This window comes from Xyrauchen texanus, chromosome 33 (genome assembly GCF_025860055.1).
Source record: "Xyrauchen texanus isolate HMW12.3.18 chromosome 33, RBS_HiC_50CHRs, whole genome shotgun sequence".
Classification (NCBI taxonomy): Eukaryota; Metazoa; Chordata; class Actinopteri; order Cypriniformes; family Catostomidae; genus Xyrauchen; species Xyrauchen texanus.
This window is the reverse complement of record NC_068308.1, coordinates 15,040,746-15,066,352: the sequence shown is the minus strand read 5'-3', so window position 1 is coordinate 15,066,352 and position 25,607 is coordinate 15,040,746. Positions and strand designations below refer to the sequence as shown.

The 25,607-nt window shown below is 37.2% G+C and overlaps 1 protein-coding gene across 2 annotated transcripts in view; it reads right to left on the bottom strand.

The window, feature by feature from the left end:
- The window catches only part of spag9b (sperm associated antigen 9b), a 72,933-nt gene that overhangs the window by 21,790 nt on the left and 25,536 nt on the right, over positions 1-25,607 (bottom strand). Inside the window, exons 2-5 of one of the 2 annotated variants that reach the window (XM_052102445.1) lie at positions 24,990-25,110; positions 20,954-21,024; positions 20,698-20,789; positions 7,345-7,495 (exon numbers count right to left, since the gene is read on the bottom strand). In XM_052102445.1, coding sequence (XP_051958405.1) covers positions 7,345-7,495; positions 20,698-20,789; positions 20,954-21,024; positions 24,990-25,110 — 435 coding nt within the window. Of the gene's footprint in view, positions 1-7,344; positions 7,496-15,077; positions 15,356-20,697; positions 20,790-20,953; positions 21,025-24,989; positions 25,111-25,607 lie in introns of those variants that run through there. The other variant, XM_052102446.1, reaches the window with a different exon arrangement.

The window sequence follows — 25,607 nt, the reverse complement described above, 5'->3', positions numbered from 1 at the left end:
AACATCAACCACCACATTTTATAAATTATACATATATATATATATATATATATATTTCCAGGGATATTGACTAAAGTTTGTACCTGTTTCTTTAACGCCTCATTTCAACATGAGCACAATTTTGCTATGTGTTTCAAGTAGGTGGTTGTATGCAGCAGTTTGTGGACTATCACTGCAAGGAAACACATTTCTAATATCAACACAAAAATTGAGAGGTGTGGTGACAAGCCGAACAGCACCCTACACAGCACTGCTACTGCCATTGAGATTATGGCAGGACTTTTGGACAGGGCTATCTTACTGGTGTTGGTCCACTGGGTTTCCAAATTGTCCTGTGAACTCTTACCCTCCCATCTCCGGAGGGATTCATCTGCCTCCAGCTGCTCAGAAAGAAATATACAGTCAGCATCATGCAGGTAGGGCAGTACTACACCCTTTTACGGGGGTTTATCCTGCCGATGGGAAATGCATTGGCATTACATAAAAAGAAAATAGGCCAGCCCTGCCAGAAAAAGCATCCAGAGCCAGCTTGTCAAACACAGATTAATCTGTTAACTACAGAAAAATTGTGGTTTCCATAAAAAACAATTACTGTAGGCCAGCATTACAAGCAATCTAGCTCTAAGGGACGCACTCTCATGTTTTATCAAAACATGACACAGTATATAACACCCTGTAAAGTAACTTTTTTGATTCAATTTTGGTTCCATGTTGGCAAAAAATTATATTTTTAACTGATGAAATCCTTCTGAATAGTTTAGTGAGCTTACCAGTGTTTAATCCTCACCTTCTCTGTACCTCTCTCTTTGCTGACAATGTCAATCTAGTAAATTACTACATAAATGCTATATTTGTGCAAGAGGATGCTGCCCTTCAGCTCTCTAGATAATTAGATGTTTTATAATGTGACTTTTCAAACGTCAAGGCAACTGGTGACTAGGCTCTATATAAAGAACAAAAACCTTTCATTAAAATCAATCGGTTATAGAAGAACAACTAATCCAAAGGGAGCCAGTGTCACTTCGCATGAGAGGAACCGATAACATGTTTTACTCTCATGTTGCAAAGAACAAACTTCAAAGCGTTTTTCCTCTTACTGTCTCTCCCAGACATATGCAAACAAACCCAAAAAAGTGCACGCGCGCCCACACACACACACACACACACACTTGGAAGATGCTCACATATGCTTGCTGATTGCCATGGCAGCATGTGCCCACTTTTTCTCAGTGTGGCAGTTCTGAGCCATTTAACCTGAGGAGAGGCAGACAGTAAGTCATGCCCTAGTTTTCTCTGCTCTCTCAAAAGCCTGCTAAAGCAGTGCTGCTGAGCCCATGACAGACTCTGGGGGATGATATATGGAGAAATGCAGAGTCACGGCGCACACAAAGGCCACTCTGTATGACTTCACAGTGGAAGTCTGATGGAGCCTTTGTGCTACTGAGACTAAGATGATTCAACAGCAAGTTTTAAGGGGTCCTATAATGAGAAATCAATTTTGCTTATCTTGAAATTAAAAAAAAATACTTTAAAATGTACAGTATAAACTTTCAGCACTCAAAACTTCCTCCCCACTCCAAAAAGATATATATCTTTTTAACTAAATTGGACACGACAACCCACAATTACACAACAATGACACCTATTGGGTGTTCAGAAACTTGGCCAGACCACTCACAATTAGGTAATACAGAGGAAGAAGGATAGATACTATTATTCTAAAACACCAGAAGAACTAACGATAAGAATAAAATGTGGGAAGGTTTGCCAAATGTTATGCTGTTCCTATCTGTGTGTAGCACCTGCTATTTTCCATCCTTTTGAAGAATCCCAACATTAGAAATGAAATTAATTTTTAACAAGGTCCCCAAACATTTAAATCTGATCTTAACAGTTTGTGCAACACATTTAAAACCAAACTGTTATGTGATCTTGTCACAATATATACAGGCTTTGCAAAGAGGCTGTTACTGTAGGATGGGGCAGCACAAACTACAGTATATTGAACTTGACAGCAAACCCACAGCCCTTGAGTAATAACTGATACTCATTTTACATCTGAAGAGGCTTTTTACATAGAAGTCGTAAAGGCATAGCAGCAAAAAAAGAGATATCAGATATGACAAAGTGGATCAGATCTTAAATAACTGAATCTGTTAATTGGATCAGATCGAAATATAGGGAAAAATAAACTAACAATAACAACAACAACCACAAATTATATGACACTGTGGAAATGTAGAAAAGTACAAGACGTCTTCACTATAGGAAAAGATGACATGAGGTGGTACAATAGCAAACAAGGATTATTTTTAAGAGCAGCAAAGCTACATTAGGTGTTTCCATGGGTCCAGTTACCTACAGTATACAACCATCAATCACCATCAGACTCCAGCACTGTAAGCACTCTCATCCATTCCTGCTTCCGAAAGCTGAAAATGATCTCCACCCTTCAAAAACTGATGCCTACATCAGGCCAACAGGCTCAAGGGATACTCTTAGATGGAGACAGGCTTCAAGGTCATTGACAATGCCATCCTAGCTGAAAAAATGTATGCAGCTTGTGAAATAGTTTGTGCAAGTAGAGGATCCAGTTCAGGCGGTTGTTTAGTATCATTTTTTACACTGCAGGAACTAAAGCCCGTTATAGGGACTCTTACTCAGAATTACACTAAACTAGTTGAATAAACTCACAGATTCAGAGTAAGTTTCAGGTTGACAAAACCAGCTACAGCCAAACCGGTTTAGAAAAAGTTTGGTGATCTCAAGACACTCGCTACAAATGTTCTGTCAACTCAAGAGTTTGATTCGGAGTTCATGATTAACCCTGAAACGCGTGCACATGAATATTGCGTGCCAATGCGTGAATATTGGAGAGAGTCGGCCCTAGGGCTGGGCAAATATTTTTACGATAATCGCTTTAGAAAATATCACAATATCAGATTATAGCGTCAACACCCCTGCTGAGGGTTGTTGAATATTTCTGCTTTGTATTTTTTAAAGCAAAATCTATATTCATTTATTAAAACATGAAAAACTTAAAATATATTTCTAAATTCAAATTGAAAACTAAATGAAAAAGCTATTAAAATAACAGTGATCAAAAAAAATCTTATATAACCACCTTCTCATATCCAAACATTTACGGTCTACAGTGGCCCCATTTGCCATCTTGCAAGTATTCGTCAAAAGTCTAACAGATGCGAAATTACTAACAGCTAAAATCAAGAACTAAAGGCAATTATAAATGTAAAGCTAATAATAATAATACAATAAAAAAACATTACCTATAACAAGTTCAACATATTACAGTTTCATATTAGGTGTAAGCCTAATAAATACCCTTGCGTTCCCAAAATAATGCTGCCAAATATATTACTGAATTTGTGTTTGTATTGTGCTTTGTTAATACAGTTAATGCTGCCTAAAGAAAAGAAAATAGAACTCAAATTTAGGTTCGACAAGTGGTTTAACACCGGCTTCTCCCGAAGTACGCTGCTTTTGTTGACCGGATAACAAACGTCATAGGATGGAGCCAAACAACAAATCAACACAGTGGAAAGAATTCAACATTTTAAAGTGAGATAAGCACATACACTATAAACTATACCCATTTATACACACCACTGTAAATGTCAACTGTCCTTCAGGTTTACGTATATACAGCCGTGGCCAAAAGTATTGGCAGTGACATAAATTTTGTGTTTTGCAAATTGCTTCAGTTGTTGTGGTGTTGATTCACATTGTTTCTAGATTATTGTGCAGAGTGATCAGATGCATTTTAAATAATTGCAAAAAGCTTAATTGGTCAAAAATGAACTATCACAAAAACCCATTTCACAGCTTTTTGGCACAAAATGACCAGCCAACATCATATCACTAATCATATCAGCAGCACCTGGGAAAGTGTGAATGAGTACTATTCAGGTGTAATCACTCTATCGTTCTGATTGTATTATAAAAGGAGGAAAGAATTGCTTCCAATCATTGTGTTCTTGTTCGCAATGTTTACCTCTAAAGAAAGACATGCAGCTCACAATTCTGCCCAAAAACACTGCCATGAATAAAGAATGGTCAAAACATCTTGCAAGAGCAACTTCTCCCAACGATCCAGGAGCAATTAGGTAATGATCCGTGCATTTTCCAGCATGATGGAGCAACATGTCACAAGGCAAGAGTGTTAATGAAGTGGCTCGGAGACCATTACATTGAAATTTTGGATCCGTGGCCAGGCAAATCCCCAGATCTTAATCCCATAGAGAACCTGTGGTCAATCCTCAAAAGGCGAGTGGACAAGAAGAAACCCACAAATTGTGATCAAATCCGAGCTCCAAGTCAAGAATGGATCGCCATCAGTCAGGATTTGGCCCAGAAGCTGATATCCAGCATGCCAGAGCGAATTGTAGAGGTTATAAAGAACAAGGGTAACAACACTTTAAATATTGACTCTTTGTGTAAAAGTGTTTTTGCCAATAAAAGCCTTTAAAACTTATGAAACGCTTATCATTGTTTTCCCAGTATATCATAGAAACATGTGGAAAAACAAATACAAATACAACTACAAATACTGAAGCAGCAAACTTTGCAAAACACAAAATTTATGTCACTGCCAATACTTTTGGCCACAGCTGTAAACACGTACATTTAGAATCCCGGAGTCCTACATAAGAGGGAAATCCCACCATTGCAGTGCAATTCAACTGTAGTTCGCAATAGAAAGTAATGGAAATAAACAGCAACAACTCTGGAATATCTGGAAATAAACTAAAGCAACGGGGTATAAAATAATTAAGTGTTCCTCTGATACCTTGTTTATAATTTGCACAATAGTTGCTGGGAAATTACGTTGCTGTGGAGAAAGCAGCTTACTGAAAGAACCTCATGTATATGGGAGTAAACAGTATGCCGCGTATACGGTCCATGTAAATGGGAACGCTGATTTCTTGCAATACTTCGCTTTCTGATTGACGTCCATGGAAAATGTGTTGCAGTAAAGGAAAACATAGTTTGTGTAAAACAGCTCTAACAAAAGTGTAGCGCTAATCTTGCAATCCTCCACCGCTGTTGTTGATTTTCCCTGTGCTATAAATGGGCTAAATCAGCCTCTGAAGGGCACTTCAAAGTGAGATCAATAATGATAGTCATGCTGTTAGAGTGCTATAAACAGAATTGTTTATAAAAATTGTTCCAATAAAAATGACTCAAAAGATGATTTACGAATAAACATTATTATTGAGCCCCACAACTTTCAGCCTTCCAAAGCTCTCACAGTGGATGGTAAAGTCTTTGAAGGGAATGTGGCATAAGAATGCGCATTTTGGAATGGAATGGTCCCCCTTTTTTTTTTTGCTATTGAATAGCTTGCAGAAAACATCTGAAGAAAAAAAACGTCACTACGGGGATTACTTTTATTAGTGTGAATGCAAGAGGGAAAAGTCTCCGCAGTTGTGCAGCTTAAGCTCCTCTTAATTGTTCTCATCTAGAAAGTTCCAAAGTGGAAAGTACTGGCTATAGACAACTACCACATTTACATACACATCATTTTATGCTGAAACTGGTCATGAAATGGAGAATCAAATTTTCCTTGATATTTAGACATGCAATATAAGAAGTAATAGTATTTTTCAGAACTCAAAACATCCTCCCCAGTCTTAGAAAAGCATTTATAGTTGCCACCCTGACTATTTTTTATTATTTTTTGTATAAACATGAACTACATAGACTCTTTGACTGCTGCCATGTATCTCCCTGCTTTTAAAAGACACATGGTTGGTTTGTATTAGATTACAATAACTGCAAAATATTGAGTCTTTAAAAAGACACAGCTGCCTCTGTCATGGACACGTTCTTTTGCCCGTCTGCGCTATTTTTAATCGTTGGTGTATGTAAACATAGGACATCTTTGACGATGGACGATGACCGTTTCTGTGCGTTTCCGGCGATGTGCACCTCAGTGCGCCTTCAGTTTGTGTGTGCGTAATTTTACCTTTCTTTGGACTATGAGCCTTACTGAAAGCTGGGTAAACGTAGGTAAACTGTTTCATTCATGAATATTTCAAATGTCATGACTTTTTGATAGTTTATGGTGCCCTGTGTTAACAGTTGTGCTTCAGATTAATAGTTTCATATATTCACATGCATGATGTGTGTTGTGTGAAAACCCTCCAAATTTGCTTTATAATGTCGAGGTTCATACTCTCCTGATTGAGTTTGCTGAATTTGAGGGGCTGCGTGATGTTACCCAATCAAAACAGTGGGCGTTTATGTCGAAGCTTTAAGGAGTAGTTAGGGCCAAAACAGAGCATTTTAGACAAAGGGACAAAAACAGGGTGGGAAATGATAATATATAACTAAATTGTGACTGTTTTGGTGCAAAAATGTTTTTTTTATAACATTATCATTGGACCTCAGGAAAGATAATAAAATAAAAAAGCACTTCACGACCCCTTTAAAGTCCACAATCTGGTTAAATCTACATATATTACGTTGACTATTCAGCCGGTTCCCGCCTCCTCCTTGCCCACCTTACCCTGTTATAAGAGGTATGTGAACACAAACATGGCAAAAAGAGGTTGACGGCAAATGATTACTTCATTGGCATGGCAAATGATTACTTCATTGGCATGAATATGTATGAAGGGGCCTGGTGCTGTGGGTTTCTACAAGAGATGGAAGATTCCAGAGCAGGAAAAAGGGGGTGTTTTGTAGTGTGGCTGCCTGTTCTACTGTAGACAGTTGACCCAGGATCACCAATGGCTTGTTTGTCTGCCTGCTGGCTCCGCTGAAGCTCTGTTTAAGCATGCAGGGCACAGCCTTCCTCTCAGGAAGAGCTGCCACCCTGTTGGCAGTGCCCGGCTCTGGCTTTTTTAAACGTATGTTCTGCCTGGATCCATTGAAAGGGGCAAGCTCTCGCAATTCAAACTAACCATGTCGTCATTGCCTTTATTCCCTCAAACATACGTTCTCTTTCTGGGAATTGGGGAACAGCCTGTACGGAGTGTTGTTGTTGTTAAATGAAAATTCTCTTATCATTTATTCACCTCATGTTGTTTCAAACCCCAATGGCTTAGTCTCTTCCATGAAACACAAAAGATGATATTAGGCAGAATGTTAACCTCAGTCACCCTTCACTTTTATTTTATGGAATAAAAGATTCATTGGAAGTGAATAGTAACTGAGGCAAACATACTACCTAACATCTCCTCCTGTGTTCCATGGAAAAAAGTAATACGGTTTTGGAACAACTTAACAAGTGGATGCCATCTTTAAAAATGGGACAAAATGTATGACTTACAATCATGACTCTCCTACTGGGGCTGGAAAAGTAGGAAAATAAAAGCTCACCTTGAGGCTGGTGTTGGATCGCAGGTGGCTGAGGTTGTTGTATCTCCATGTGTCGTTTTCTGGAGTATCCACAGCTTCTCTATGCAGATTGGGGGTCATCGCATCACTTCCTGGCAATGAAAAAATCCCAAGAGAGACAGGGCGCTCCTTCCTGGTACACACAAATAGTATGCCATAGCAATTGTTAAGAATTGAGCAAGATGCATAATGATTGCCTTTATTCCCTCAAACATATTGCATATTGAATTTTGCATAAAATTCTCAATTCACATTTTCTCAGAATTTGAATTAAGCAAGAGAGGCTGTGCTATATTGTGAATATAGTCATGGCTATAGGGCATTGTGGGTATATTCACAATATGGCCTTCAGTGCCTTATTGCAATTATAGAATTTTGAGTATAGGTAAATCTAAAATATGAATGAATGAGCAAATCAAGTACCTTCCTTCGGCAAATGAGGTTGGCTAATGCATTAAAGCAAGCGGCAACACGTTGCATGCATTTGAAACATCCCTTCCATCAGCTTCACATTTTCTCAGAATATGAATTAAGCAAGAGAGGCTGTGATATATTGTGAATATAGTCATGGCTATAGGGCATTGTGGGTATATTCACAATATAACGAATTTAATCGTTCTCATTTGCTATATGTGGCGCTCACCCGTCATCCTCTATGTTAATCAAGGGAAATCTTGTGAGAATGTAATGCGCATGTGCAATGACCTTTCAATAATAGCCTGATGGGTATGTTTGCCTTTGACCCTCAGCCAGTCAAAAGCTTTGATCATATGAATGTCAAGCTGACATGGTCCTCGGAAGTTTATGCTCAAGTGCAGACCTGCGTTGTTAACTCTATTGGTAAGTTTTAAAAGCTCATTTTAATCTAATGTGTTGCTGGTTGGATTAGTTAAAGCACACCACTCATTATTTCAATGAATTGAATGCCATTGCTTTGAGGTGTTGGTTTGATTTAGATTAAAATAACTGCAAAATATTGAGTCTTTAATTTTGATTAGTTTTGTAACACTGTTCATGCAAAAATATGGCTAATGCCTAAATCTGGTTTGCTTTCACGGTCAATTTTGACATGAATGTGCATGTTTATGTGTGAATGTGTGAAAGTGCTGTGACCCTATTGTTCTTCTAAAGATTTTTAGGGCCCAAGCACTGAAAGTGCGGAGACCATATTGTTCTTCTAGGGCTGGGCGATATAGCCAAAATTGTTATCACGATAATCTTTTTAATATTGTTCGATATTTCAAAGTTGACAGAAGAAAAGAAGAAAAAATTAATTCTAAACAGTCAAAATAGTCTCTACAAAACTGCTCAGGGGGTGCAGAGACGGCCAAAGCAGTGGGGTCTGTGGGATCTTTTACCAATTTTACCGTCTTTTAACGTTTATCAATTGAAAATGAACGTTAAAAGATCATCTGTTTGTTCTGAAGCATAGTGACAGCAGTCCAGTATTTGTTGGAATATTTTTACATTAAAATGAAATATTTCTTATATTTCTTTAGATTCAGATACCAAAGTATGGGGCATAGAGATACCAAAGTATGGGGCATAGAAGCCCTTGTGACTGTGGAATGATGCTGAATGCGTGTTCAGGGGTGTCCCGAGTGAAAATTTAGAAAACTTTTTTTTTTTTTAAACATTTTTATATTTTCATTAAAATGGGAGACTAGTCTACCAACTAGTAATTTTAGTCTTTCCTTATTCATTCCAGACATCCAATTCATTTTCACAAAATTAGAACAGAAATTTGTTCATTATTAAAGGCTCTTAACATGCTGATTAATAAAGATACATTTAGAAGGGAAAAAAGTTATGGTCTAAAAGGTGCTTTGAAACCACGTTAACTCATGCGGCGCTTCATGTCTACACAAATGCAAGGAAAAGAGGCAACGCGTGCGGAGCGGGACAGGGTAGAAATGATGCATGTTTGGTGCCAGAGAACAATATTCAAGATTACAGCGCAGAAAGATCAGAGCTGTTGTCCACATCACTGTTGTTCTGTCGCGCTCTTCACCAGAGACGATGAGCGGGCGCAACCATTGTCATGAAGTCTTGCGGTACGGATGGAATCAATCCGGTGTCCGACGTAACCTAATCTTTAGCAAGGCAGCTAGCATTAGCAAGTTCATCCAGTCTGACCCTACGTTACCACTGGCAGGTTGTAAGCGAAGCAGAGAGCGTTTTCAAATAATTCCTTTGAAAGCAGAGCGTCATGCTAGCAAGGTGGATTGTAGGAGTGGCAGCGGTGCGGCGCAAGCTCCTAGCGCTGTGAGCGCCTTTGAGTGGATTCTGTCCGCCCTAGTGGAAACGCAGCCTGAGAAAGCCGAACTGCTTGTGTTTTAGCGACACGCAGTAAATATAAAAAATTCCTCAAACGCTTATCGTGGATTTTCTTTAGGGCAATATATATATATATATATATAGCTATTGTTTTATCGCCCATCCCTATGTTCTTCTAAGGATTTTTAGGGCACCAGCACTGAAAATGCGGAGACCTTATTATTATTATTCTTTTTTTTTTTTTTCCGGTACTTTTGGGGTACTTAACATGCATGAAAATGTTGTAGCGTGCAGGGGGGCTCTGTAGCACCCCCATGAAATGGGCATTTAAGGTGGGCTCTGTAGCACACCCATTTTCTCATACAGTCACCAAAATTGGTATGTATATAGTTCTCATTAACCCAAACAACTTTCATACTTGCAGACATAAGCTCCACCCAACATGAAGTCGGCCATTTTGGATTTTCTGAAAATTGCAGGCTCTGAACTTTTAAATAACCGTAGGGGATTCATGTGACTGGCACCAAATTTGTGCAACATCATGCCAAGGCATTGTAGATACTAAATTATGAACGGGGTCACCATGGCAAAACAGGAAGTGCTTTATATCTTCTGTGCGCATTGTGTGATTTTGATGAAAATGCAGCTGTATGTCTGGTAATGGGGGGTGATCACATTGATGTGGCTATTATGGGTCACAGTCAAAGCGCTACCAACTTGCAGCAGGAAGTATGGCACTTTTAACAGACTATGAAATAGCCCTCTTGTGTTTACAAGAATTGCTTCAGCAGTGTCTTGACATTACTTTAAAGAATTTTGATGTAAAATTTAAAGGAATATTTGATATATTAAATACTGTTGCCATGGCAACACATAATATTATTCCTTTCTATATTTGGGTGTTTTTGAGGTACTTGGCAAGCTTAAAATTTCATGAAATTTTGCACACACATCAGTCTTCAGACATTAGGGCTGGGCAAAAGTTGCAGGGGGGCTCTGTAGTGGCCCCTTTAAAATGAGCGTGTAAGACGGTCATACTGCCACCAACTGGCAACAGGAAATATGGTGCTTTTAACAGACTTTGAAATAGCCCTCTATTTCATGAAATTGTCACTGGCCATCCGAGCTGGGCAAAAGCTCACACATCGCCATGTAGGCGGGCTCTGTAGTGCCCCCTTTAAAATGGACTTGTAAGACGGCCTCTGTAGCACCACCATTTTCACCAACAGTCATCAAAATTGGTTCATATTTATTTCTCATCAGGCTGGACAACTTTCATAATTATAGTTATTAGCTCTGCCTAACAGGAAGTCTGTTTTTTTAGATTGATAAAATATTGCAGCCTCTGAACTTTTAAATACTCCTCGTAGGGGATTCATGGGACTATCACCATATTTAGACAAAATTATGCCAAGACATTATATATGCTAAATTGTGAACAAATTTCTGATATATCAAAATGTGTTGCCATGGCGATTCAATAAATTAATGTCGAAAAATGGGAAACAGGATGTGTCCAATATCTTCTGTGTGCAATGTGTGATTTAGATCAAAATTGAGAATTATGTTTAGTCTTGGGGCTAATATTTTGGGTCAGGGTAATAGTGCCACCACCTGGCAGCAGGAAGTGTGGCTCTTATAAAATACTTTAAAATACTCCTCTTATATTTACCCAAATTGCTTCCAAATGTTTTGAATAATGTCAAATGCCAAATGCATGCAACCACCTTACATTTTTTCCCAAAGCCACCGGGTGGAAATGGACCCATGGTGCTTGGGCCCGTCATTGCTGCTTGCAGCTATATTTAGGTTTGTGCTTATATTAAATGCAAGTATAATTGGCAGAATGAAATTACCAGTTTCCATGACAGTCTGTTTACTAATACTAGTAAATTAAATAGTGACTGTGATTCACTTAGATAGCCATGTATAACTTTGCCAAACTGCTTGCATTTTTTAGTGACATGTAACTGATCCAATCGTCTAGTTGTAGAACATAGGATAAATATCGAAAATTACTCAAAGGTTTACCATCAATAAATCGCAAACTTATTTTCCACGATAAATATTGATATTGTTTTATCGTCCAGCCCTACACTCACTCAAAATCCAAATAAAATTGGTCAAATGAGATGCTTATTACTAGGTGTAAATGGAGATGGTGCCTGTTAATATGCATCTTAATACCAAGGGAAAAACAGGGGACACACACACACAGCAGGAGTGTGTCTGAGAGTCTGTGGGTCAAAAAAAAAAATATAATTTTATTGTTTCTTTTTTATCAGTCAAAATGATGGACAGCAGTTGGATATATCCGCTAGTGTTTCTTAAAATGATAAATGACGGGATGGTTCATTTTCGGCTACCGCAACCCCTTACAAGTTGGGATAAGTTATGGTTTGTGCCCCACCAGAAATAATGAGCACGAGACGTCACCGTTTAAGATGATACAACACTTTGAAAATTCATCCACTACATGGTTGAGTGCATATTTTATATTGATAGTGCACAGTGTATAGTGCGTCATTTGGAAAAGAAAGTCTTCTCTGACTGTCCCTCTTCCTGTCCCCTGGTTGCCATAATGCTGCAATAGCTGTATTCAGAGTCCTGAACATGCTGACTGCACATTCTGTAGGGAGTGACCAGACCTGCTCACATGACTATTCAGCTAAAACTGTACAGTGAGAAAAGGGCTTAAATTTGTAAAATACTGGCCGAAAACAAAAATCTAGTTTAAGGAAGTGAGAATACAATACTACACAGTTACTATCACAATCAAACATGCTAATGTAGCCAACAGAAGTGGCTTGACTCTATCGAGGAAAAAGCATTCCTAGTGCAACAGTCAAGTGCACATTAGTGACTTTAGCATTAAGTAGACATTAATGCAGATAGGTCTTCATGGATAAAACTGAATAATGAAACTCTTAGCGTAATTAATAATGTTGTTGGTTTGTTTGGACTACAGAGTCATTAACTATGATCAACAAACAGACAGTGAGCTCTATATGATGTTTACATCAATACCTGTGCTAAGGGCAAAACCTTGTGTAATTACACACGTCAGAGTACACATACTGTCAATCACATGTCAATCAGCAGAGGTCATGGTTTAACAGAGGGGTGGAACTTCCAGTCCAGGGTTCAATGAAGAGAAATATTCCAGTGTAGTCAGTTCACATAATAGTGACCAGCATGACATAAGACATAATAAAACTTTACTAAAACTAGTCCTTGGAGAATTTGGTCTGTGCTCATTAAAAGGAAAGCCTTGATCTAAATTATACAAAATCTGGATGAATAAAAATCACATTATACCAGGGTTTCCCAAACGGGGGTTTGTGAGGGAACTCCAGGGGGTTTGTGAAAGTGTGTAGATATTGCGTACGAAAATGTATCGGTCATTTAATGATTTTTATAAACGGATGATTTCCGCCATTTAACCAACAAACAAACAAATACAACTTAAACCAAGTACAGAACATGATGCCCTCTCTCTCTCTCTCTCTCTCTCTCTCTCTCTCTCTCTCTCTCTCGTATATGCGGTGTAAAGCGCTTTGGTAAACTCTAAGGTTAAAAAAAAAAGCGCTATATAAGAGCAGACCATTTACCATTTGACCATATGTGTTTGTGTGTGTGTGTGTGTGCTCTCACGCAATGGACTGATGGTGAGAAATTGATATTTTTAATGCAAACGTAAATGATGCGCTACATTCCAAACAAAGTTATGACGTGGCATAATTACCATTATTATCAGCGACGCAATCATGTTTAAAATCTTAGCCTAGTTTTAATTTTAGCTACTAAAATACTGGGAATGCTACAACTGGGAATGTAGTGCAATCTCTGATTGGGATAGAAATGGTAATGGTAAATTAAATTAAATATATAGTAAAAGAACAATAGATATAATAAAGTTTCATTCAACAGTAATATTAAATATAAAGTGCAAAGAAGAAACATTAATTATATTTCGAAAGGTTAACATTACATAAAATATCAGGAGGATCTTCAAATAAATAATTTAGGTCAATGAGGTTCAACTGGAAAAAAAAAGTTTGGGAAACCCTGCCTTAGGGATGCAGAAACAAGTACAGTTTCCCTTTTAATCAAAACAAAATTTCAAGTGACAATTTCATTCCTTGGGCATGAGACAAACCAAATCAAAGCTACTCTCTCGAGTCTGTATCAGTTAGAAGCATTAAAAAGCCATTAACAGCCTAAACAAAACTTCAATAACTATCAATCAAAATTACAATAATTTTCATTAGATAACTTTTATCAAATGTTCACTGGTTATGTTAGCATATCATACAGTCAAAAATTGGTATGTGATATTGCTTGGCTCATGATTAGTGGTCTACTATCAACTTTCCCTGATCCTTGCAAACTCAAGAATTACCTAACAATTAATATGTGTACATTAAAGGGATGAATTTCAAAAAGAAATGTCAGCATCATATTTTACCACAAAATGGAATAAGTTTTTTATTTTTTATTTTTTTGCTTAAAAGAAAATCAAGGCTATTTTAGGACCATTAGGACTTTTGGCATTGCGAAAGAAAAAAGAAAAATTCAACAATGAAGCACATTTAAAAAAAATAGGCTTCATTTTCTTTAAGCAAAATATAACTTATTTTGATATCGGGTGAAACAGGGCATGTTTATGAAAGTGAATCAGTGTGTGAAGGTAAGCAGCTCAAGTTCATTTCTTCACAGCAGTTTACTTTGAAATATAATCGCCTGAATAAACAACACTACAGCACTGAAACCAGTTTAACACCCACAAAAAAAAAAAGAAAAAAAAAAAGGCTCTTCAAAAGCAACAAACAAAATCAGGTGTTCAGTTGCATTTATATGCAACTCCAGTGCAGTATCAGGAAGTATGGACACAAACTTTGAGAATAAAAAAAAAAAAGTAAAAGCCATAAAAGAAGATAAATAAACTTGTTGTTGGTATAGTAAACATATTTAAAAGTGAGATGTCTGCAGTGTTTTATTTAAGAATCTGAAAGACAAAAAGTGCTGTCTCTCTCTCTCTCTCTCTCTTTCATGCTGGTTCTTGCCGCATCATTCCCTGCCTTAACACTCAGCTCTTGTTTATTACATCTCTGAGACTATACTCGATGGAACAACAGACATATGGCAGTAAGAATACATTGATATCTGGGTGGAGACTGGAGAGATTAGGAAAAATCATGCATATCATCAGTAAAAGGAGAGATTGACTGAAACGTAGAGAAAATTGAGGATTAACATTCAAAAGTTTAAAGCGGAGATGTACAAGTCAAGATAAGAGGGGTGGATGCAGCCTGTAAACAAACAAGCCTGTGATGATGATAAGGCTACAAAGGGATTAAAACTCAGGCACAGAGGAAGCAAAAATAATGTTTCACAAGAAACTAGGTTAGCATCCACAACCACACACAGTGCATTACCTGCTGCTGATCCGAGGGAGTGAGTGTGTGATGGCGGGCAGGCCGTTGGAGACGGAATAATGCACCAGCAGCAGCACAGAGAGAGAGACCAGCACGGCAGAGTTGATGACCACCGCTCCCCCCACGAAGCCAAAGACAAACAGAAGCATGCATCCAGGACTCATGGCTGCCGCCACGCGCTATGGGCTACCAGCCCCCCCAAAACTCAAAAACAATCCCATCCACATCGGCACAGAGCGAGAACCTGTGTCTGTGTGTGTATGTGCAGCTCTGCAGCCTCTCAGTGCTGTGACATCATCCACTCTGGTGAGCAGTGCACACACACACACACACACACACACACACACACACACACACGCAGCGTAGTGTGAGAAAAGGCTTTGCAGCAGCTGTTTTTTCCCAGTTTGTTGTTTTCAGTGCTCACTCACTGTCTTCTGTTCTTTGCTAGACATTTTAATGAACAGCTCTGTCACGGAGTAAAAAGCAAAAAAAAAACAACAAAAAAAAAAACTTTTGATCGCAAAACAAACAACACAGACAAAGAAAAAAGTGGGGAAGACAAGGTAACAGTAGTGTTAAAATGAAATGTAATATTGAAATGAAAAGCAGAATAAATTAAAATCATTTCTGCGTGATACTGAGAGATTTCATCATCCCTCTCTCTTCAACATTAGAATTAAAAGCTAATTCTGTAATTCTTCCTCAGCTGATTAGTTGTGTTAAAGAAGAGAGAAAAAAAACAGAGGGAGTAGGATGCATGCAGATCACAGAGGACAATAAAGGGAACGTTCAGCACGTTTCCTGGGAGCACAAAAGCCTAATCCACCTGCAGTCAGGTGAATGGAGTCCTGACTTTGAAGTACTTGAAAGAAAAGGTAATTGTATTTATGCACTTCAAAATGTCAAAAACAACATTTTGTCTGACAAAAAACAGCTAGATGCAATGCCACACAATAGACAGGAATATAACCAGGGTCCAAACTGAACTTTTTGCCACACCTGCCATTGGCAAGTGAATTGAGAAAATCCACCAGCTATAAATATTTCTTACCAGGATTTGTATTTTGCATTATTTTTTTTGCATTGCCATCTTCATTTGAACAATCTCGATACAAATTCTTAAATCCCACGACCAATCTTTTACTATATACATACACACATTTATATACATATACATATACACATATACACACACACACACACACACACACACACACACATACATATACATACACACACAACCGGTCAAAAGTTGTATTTTTTATGCTTTATTATAATTTTTTGTTTTTCCTTAACATTTTAGAATAATAGTAAAGTCATAAAAACTACCGAATAACATAAACGGAACAATGGGAATTATGTTGTGACTGCTTTTTAAACAGTATTGAAGGAGTTCCCGTCTATGTTGAGCACTTATTGGCTTCTTTTCTTTATTATTTTCTTTATTATAAGTCATCAATTTCAAAAACTTTTTTTTTTCATCATTACATTTTAGTTTTGTAATTAAGTAAATTAATATGGTGGCACAATTATAGTTTTGTCTACAAAACACATTTCAAACATTTAAGCATACGCCTTCAGATCAAAAGATTTTTAAGATCATGAGAAACATTTCAGTTAAGTGTTTCAAAACTTTTGACTGGTAGTATATTATTTGTCCTTTTTATTCTTTATAAGCCTTTGTCACAGTCCGCTTTGTCATCACATCCTCCTCTGAATCCCAACAGTAGCGTAACAAAACATTGCCAGTTTTTATAAATAACTTAAACCAACCTGGATGCACTTAGCAATAAACATCATCCGTTTAATTGTTTCTTTGGCTTAACACAGCACTTCACCATGTGTGTCTACATCAGATGCAGGCGGCACGTTGCGTTGCATCAAAAGCAAAAGAACCCCATTATAACCAATGATGCCTTTTAAACTGTAAGCATCCATTGCATCTCATCCGTCACGCCGACAGTAAACGGATGTCCCATACCATTTTGTGCTGCACGCACTGGTGCTACTACTGCCAACGATACAAATAACGGTTTAGAACTTTCGTATCGACGTGTCCAGTGTAGACAGCCTCAAGCCGTTATGGCGCATCGAGTAACATCAATGGACATGCCCGGTGTAGACAGGGTGTTACACTTTAATCAGTGGCGAATTCACAGGGCCAGCAAAGTCTTCTCTGCTGGCCTAACCTGCCAAATGAAAACATATTTTTCATCCTTTCATTCTCAATCACCTTTTTTGCCTATGTATTTTTAATCGCTTTCCACAATTAATCTACAAACAAATTGAGAAAAACAAAGTTTATCCAGTCAGAATATATTCCTTGATGCTTACAAGCAAAGCGTCGCAACTGTTTTACAAATCACATGCCAGAAGCAGCGCGTGAGTCTGTGCTCCACCCCCTCGGGCCTTCAGAATCCCTCAACAAATGAATGAGCATCTAAAGTCAGATTTTCAGATTCATCAGCCAGATTGAGGATATGTGGTAGAGGCATTCTAGCTGGCATTGAGTAACGCAATCACACTTTAAGTGATGTACATAAATCAAGAGCGAAAAGTGTAAGATCAAGCTGTCTGATGAGTCGGCTGTCATTACTGCTGGTATTGCCATTGAGAAAGGGATTCATATGGATTTACAAACACGAGATGTTCTGCATGACCATGTGATTGCTTAATTTATTAAACAGGAAAGAAGGACTGATTTTCACTTCAAGTAAATTGGTAAGTGGTTTTTGCATTGTTATAGCAACATCAGGAGTTTTCTAAGTGTAAATTATGCTGCTTGAGCATTCAGTGTCGGATCAAGTTTTGAAAAGTAGTGCTGCGTTCCACTCAACTAGTAAGTGACGCTAATTTTTGTCCAGATCTATTCATTTAAAAAAAATACAAATACAAAAATGCAATTCACACAAACCATTTACTTGAATACACCTCTTCTATGATGAGTACATTTTACATTTCTGAGTTTAAAGTCATAATGGTATTTTTTCTGGGGCTTAAATGTGAAAAATGTCATGTGGTGTCCAGAGACACAGTCTCATTAGAAGCTGAAATTCATGAAAAAATTAAAATAATAATTTTTTTGTCATGACTAGTGCAGAATAATCTTTTATTATTATTTCTTAAAATAAAAAATAAAAAACAGTAAAACAATTGTGTTTTAAAATACGATTCATATTTAAAAATGCTTTTGTCCACAAAATTTAATTTGCGGTGTTACCAAATTTTTTTCCTAGTCGACTAGTAGTCTTTAGTTTAAGCCATTATTCGACTAGTTGTCGCACGTTTATGAGGGGGGCATCGGAATATGGGTAGCTGGGCTGAGAAAGAATGTTATAAGTAACATTGCCATCACTGTTCTACATTACAGAGAAATACTAAACATTTAAAATATAAATTGTACAAGCGCACACCGAAGTGAGCCGCAGCGACTCCGGCAAAAGCAGTAATGATTCTGAATGTGTCGGAAAAACCAGCAAGAGGCTGTCTGAACATTTTGTTAATTTATAGAGAGAAATGCACATTCGGGTTGTACCGACTGACGATGATCTCGGGGATTGAAGATGGTCAGAGTGATCGCCAAGATGATATTTGGCTCGTTTTAATTTGCCCGTAGACACGCACTTGAAGAAACACTTTATTATATTATAAGCATCTATGCGCATGTATGTCGGGCTGATATGGGAGGTGTGTAGTCTCGTGGAACACACACATGTAAAAGGTTCTCACACTTCGTTTGTCTTATCGTATCGTATACGAGTACTGCAAATGACCTCAGACATCTCAGCTCAGGGTCTTACACTTTAGTTTAGAACGGCACGAACACAAGCGGAATGATACACACAGTGTAGCGTCGGAATGTTGATGGTGTCAGACCGCCAGTGCTCATGGAACATCTCTCGTCCAGTCAGAGAGATAGAGATAGATATATATATATATATATATCACATACATACATATGAAACAAAATTGGACACAAAGATTACATTTCTGAGAACTTAACACATGTGTCCCCTTTTTTTTTTTTTTTTAAATGGAACACTGATTAAACATTATTTTCTGTAATCAGACTCTGGGATGGAAATGTTTCTTAATTCATTCATTTTTTTAAATGGATCATATATCATACACAGAGATCATAAAAAGTAAGTACATAAAAGCAACGTGATCATTAGCATTTCTCAGTCTGTACAATCTTTACTCTGAATATAATATAAGTTTTTTTTAATATTTTTTTTTTAGCGGCATACTGCATACATTGATCTTGTTCTAATGCTCTTTAATTTGTAAAATGTACTGCTGTTTGTATATTCTTGCATTCCTCTAACAAAAAAAATATAAATATATACATAAACATTTCTTTGTGTCTTCATCCATGAGTAATGATTGACAGATGAGATGGGTCTGTTTAGAAAAAATATTTGAAGTATTTGAGATAAACTGTATATAAAATAGATCATGATAATACCACACAATGGGCACAGACATTGAAACAGTTGTTTTAAGCTACTAAACAAAGCTTCTTCTGTGCGAACGAGAAAGTGTGACAAAGGCCTATAAAGTAACCGGTGAGTAAATCATTTTGTTTCAATTTCTTTCTTTTTTCTAATAAGTACTTGCATTCTACGCTTGATGACTGAGATTTAATTTTGGTCCCTGAACAGAACCAGCTGCGTTTCTAAAAGATTAACTGTTAAGCATGACACACCACAATAACTGGTAACAACTGGGGAATAAAAAAATAAAATAAAAAAATTATAAATAAAAAAAAAACACTTAAGATGAGTTTCAATGATCAAAAAGGCACCCATGTTTACATGGACTAATTAAAAAAAAAAAAAAACGGATCTGAAGAATACGAGAATGTAATGGCACTGACACTTTAATCCACAAACTGGTGTTTTTCCAAACCATTTGATTTAAAAGATACACTTTCAAAATAATCCCGTAATACTCTCAGTCACCAGATGGGCCTTAAAACCAATCCATATATAAACCAGACACCACGTCCATCACAAACAACACAAGATTCTACCAACATTTGCAGCGTGGCTGAGAGTCTAGGTCTAGGAGACATAATTTAACCATGTTAACCATGCAAATAAATGCAAGCGCACACACACACTGCAGCCAGCCAGCACTTAAACCCTTATGGAAACCACATACATCAAAATACGCATGAGAGAGGTGTGAAATATGTGTTGTGTCCATTCCAAATGGTCACTCTATTACAGAATGACTGTGTGACCTTTCTCACTGCTTCTATATTTATTAACATCAGCCAGACGATTCTCCCTTTCTCCATCAATCAACATCACACTCAGTTGAGACACACTACTGACCTACATTAAGAGATACTCACAGTGGATGTGTGCGTACATGTAGGAGAGCGCACAGGGGTTGTTTAAGTACCTAATCCTAGCTGAATGATTGATACCAGCACAGGGAAACTGATGGAATTGCTCACTAAACAGAGTTAATATTACAGGAAAATCAACTGAAGCTTGCTTTATATTAGTAGTAACTGGTTTAATAATGGTTTTAAATGTGTAAGTGGACGAAATACAGTGTAGTATTTATGAATGAACCAGAAATGAGAGAACAAATATAAAATCCTCACTTAATTCTGCACAGAGTTCCTGCGTCTGTGGTTTCTCCTGTCAGCTGCTGGTATTTGGTACGTTCCAAGTGCTCCATGTAACTGTGGATCATCTGCAAGTCAAAATAGGTGCAGAGATACACAGTCAGTGTGATATCAGGCAGTCTGTCATGGGACACCTTCATTATTGTTTGGTGACAGCTGCAAAAGACAGCTATACACATGCAAATCCTCTTTCACAATGGCACAAACACAACATAAATACAGAGGTTCTTACCTCTGTGTGTCTCTGGTGGAGGGCATTGTATTCTTTCTTCAGCTCAGCTTCACGCTCTTCTAATCTTCCAACTAATAACAAGAGTAGCATTATCTTAGAATCCTTATGTATCTTTATTTGATGTATCTTCAACATTTTAGTTACCAGCTCAGATCTTTACCCACTAGGTAACACCACCAAAATATAAAACACAGGTCTACTGTGATTGCATTTAGCTTCTGAGGGAAAGGTTTTCTTGTAATAGCCTCCTGAAACAGTGATTTCATTCTGTAGTAATAACACACAGCCACAAGGGGTCGGTAGTGCAACAGAAAACGAATCTTATCAGTGGATAATGACATGCTAAAAACAAAGCCCCAGAAAACTTGGGCTCCATGAAAGCTCCAAATGGCCATGAGTCAGGACAGATTAACACACCATAATCCTTTCAGGAACAGGCAGCCTTAAAGAGATAGATCACCCAAAAATGAAAATTCTCTCATCATTTACTCACCTTCATGCCATTCCAGATGTGTCATACACATTCTTTCTGATGAACACATTTATGCATAAAGGTAGCATAAAATTAATCCATATGACTCCAGTGGTTAAATCCACGTCTTCAGAAGCGATACGACAAACAGAAACAGGTCAATACTTAAGTACTTATTTACTATAAATTCTCCTCCCTGCCCAGTAGGTGGCAATATGCATATAGAATGTGAATCACCAAAAACAATTTAAGAATGTGAAAGTGAAGATTAATAGTAAAAAAAATACTTTAATACAACTGGAGTCATATTGACTGCCTTTATGTGCTTTTTAGACCTTCAAAGTTCAGGCCACCATTCACTTGCATTGTATGGACCTACAGAGCTGAAATATTCTTGTAAAATCTTCCTTTGTTTACTGCAGAAGAAAGAAAGTCATACATATCTGGAATGGCATGATTGAAATGGGTGAGTAAATGATAGGAGAACTCACATTTTGGGATGAACTGACCCTTTAAATCAAACTTGTAGTTTTTTGGCTTTTAGTTCTGTGAACTTTAAGGCCAAATTTGCAAGTGGACAATGCATAAGCCCTTCCATATGTGTTACCCCAACCTTTTGTTTCCATAGAAAATACAACACAGGAAACAAAATTACATTCAATCATGCATAACTTTCATTCTGAAAATTTCTCATTCTTGTACTAACAACTGTAAAAGAAAAAGGGAACTTGTGATAAGCTTCCGCTCACAAATAGGTTTTAATCTATGAGACTTGACTGAATCCTCCCATGTCATCCACCCATAACCTGTCTGCACTGTATCAGTTTGTTGGTTTGTATTGTATTGTAAATTGTTTTGTATTTTTGTAATGTATTGTGTGGTTTACATTGTATAGTAAGATATTGTGGTGTATATTGTATAGTATAATGTATATAGTACTGTATTGCACAAATGCACACAGCACTTTCAAACACTGTTTCTTTTATGTTACTTTGTACCTACAAAAATGTCCACAGGCCCAGCTGTTTGGCCACTGAAGTTTCTAATCTAATCTAATCTAATCAAAAAGGATATATCTGAATATTGTTCATATAAACTAGTTTATCTTTAATCTTTAGGTTAAGACCATGGTTATTAACAGAATATTCTCTCTCACACACACAAAGTAAATGGCAACAGTATTATGCCTGGAGATAACAGAGCAACTTTTCTCTCCGTTTTTGTCATCTCAAGACAGTTCAGATAAAGGATCCCTCAGAGTTGAGGTGTTAAATAGAGTGAAATATACCTCCTATTATTTAATGATTGTGAATAAGAGGAAGAGCAGAAGTTCCTGTAATATATGATAATTAGGGCTAGGCTGAACAAAAATATTTATCTGCCTTTTAAATGACATTTGATAGGCTAACTAACCTTCATATTAGTGTATTTGCTCTGAAATGGCTTAAAAGTCTGATTTCAATCAGATGAACCATAATTTCAATCACTCGCCCATTGTAGTGATGCAGATTCAAAATGTTAAATGCAAGAAAATAAATACAGTAAAAAAAAAAAACATTCAGTTAAAATAATCACGGCATGTTTTCCACAGTACACACTAAATGAAAAGGGTTCAATTTAATTGCTTTCATTTATATGCACCAGTAGAGCAATACATGGAAATACACAGCAATATTCATCAACATACATAGGAGATTCTACACAGCGATTTTGGTGAACATTTTTAAGTTATTGACATAAACAAATCGGAAAATCTGAGTTTTGAATGGATTTAAAGAAACAAGTTTGAGCTGATTCACGAATACTCTAACAACATTTTAGCTACGGAAGTTTAAATCAGAGATTCTATCAAGACAATATGTAACTTGCTCACACGCATGATTCAAGAAACAAGGAGGATTTTGAAAGTCTAAAAAGGCATGGGCCCAATTGCAAGAAACCCTTTAAGTTAAGAAAGTTAACATAAAGGGTTTTTTTGAAAGTTTTTTTTGCAACATCAGATGGACTTTAGTAGTTTGCTCAAAATGAAATTAGTCTCATCATTTACTCACCCTCATGCCATCCCAGATGTGTATGACTTTCTTCAGTAGAACACAAATTAAGATTTTCAAAAGAATATCTCAGCTCTGTAGGTTCTCACAATGAGAGTGAATGGTGACCAAAACTTTAAAGCTCCAAAAAGCACATAAAGGCAGCATTAAAATAATCCATAAGACATCAGTTGTTTAATCAATGTCTTCTAAAGCGATCCAATTGGCTTTGGGTGAGAACAGACCAGAAAATAACTTTTTTACATCTGCAGTCTTCTTGGCTATCACGATTTCAAGTTTGATTACACTTCCTTTAGTGCCATCTAGCACTCTGCACATGCACCAACCACTAGTAAGTGTAATCAAGCTTGAAATCATGATTGTACCATTGAGACTGCAAAGGCAAGATGTACAGTGATAAAGGAGATATATTTTGTTCTGTTCTCACCCAAAACTGACTGGATCGCTTCTAAAGACATGGATTAAACCACTTAAATTTTATGGATTACTTTTATTCTGCCTTTATCTGCTTTTTGGAGCTTCACAGTTTTGGTCACCATTCACTTGCATTGTGTGGACCTACAGTGCTGAGATATTCTTCTAAAAATCTTAATTTGTGTTCTGAAGTAGAAAAGTCGTACACAGCTGGGGTGGCATGAGGGTGAGTAAATAATGACAGAATTATCAAGTTTGGAAGAAATGTTCTTTTAATGGTCAAATAAAATAAGGGCATAAAAAGTGTATATCACTTTACTGAATAACAAAAGCCTTCATTAAATAGTGTTTTCATATGTTTACATTTCAATATGTGATGTGTATTTGAGTACACCATTTTTCCTTATAGAAATCCTTAAAGATGTTGGGCACATGTCATACACCTGTTGGCACAAGACATAGATTCTAGAGTGAGAGAGTGAGTATACAAGCTGTTGTTATGGCAAAGGTTAGTGGTGTATCCATCCATGACAGCTGTCCATCATGTCAGACAGTTCTCCAATACAACAAACTGTAAAATCAGACAATCAGACATAGACAAACATTTCTGTAAACCATAAAATGGGAAGTTCCTGCGTAAACCCAATTGATTGGATTATGTCAATCATGCTAGACTGTTGAAATACTGGGAGCACAATTTTTCAATCCTCAAGACACACACACACCAAAAAATTATAACATTGAATAGATGGACTCATTTGCCAGGAGCATTTACGTAATGTACTACCCACCTAAAGCAGAGTTTGTCAGTAAACAAAGTCATCTGCCTATCATGTGGGGAAGCTAAACAGGCCTTAATGTATAATCCAGTTCAGCACATAATCAGTCAAACACCCAGAGATCAACAGACTTTGTATTCAGTGAATGAGTGAATCTCTGGCTGGGTGAAGTGTTGAACTATCAGAGATGTGACCAGGTGTTCAAGAGAATGTAAAAGGTTTGCCTCTTTTACGGGAAAGACTTGACCTTATAAAATCATAACAGTTATCAAAGAAAAAAGAAAGGGTTTTCTAGGTGTCAAAGTGAAGTGATGACATACTCTGGTCTGCATAGTTCTTGGTCTTAAGCTCCATCTGTCTGGTCTGGGCCTCAAGAAGCAGCACACGGTTCTGCAGATCTTTCTTGTCCTGCTCTTGAGAGTCCTCACACTCAATATATCTCTAGAAGATACAAATAGAAACGTTTAACACTGTTACACACCATTCAAGAACTATATACAGTGGCAAGAAAAAGTATGTGAACCCTTCTGAATTAACTGCATTTATGTATAAATTAGTCTTAAAATCTGGTTTGATATTTATCCAAGTTACAATAATGAACAAACACAATCTGTTTGAACTAATAACACACAAATCATTGTATTGTTCTTCTACATCATGAACACATTATTCAAACATTCACAGTGCAGGTTGGAAAAAGTATGTGAACCCCATAGGCTAATTATGGCAACAAATGCGAACTACATTTCGGAGTTGGCACACCTGGCATCCAATTAATAAAACGAGACTGGATGTGTGGGTTAGACTTATAAAAAAACTCAAAATTTGTATTTGCTATTCACAAGAAACATCTGCTGAAGTGGACCATGTCTTGCAAAAACAAGATCTCAGAAAACCTACAATCAAGAATTGTTGCTTTGCATAAAGTTGGAAAGGGT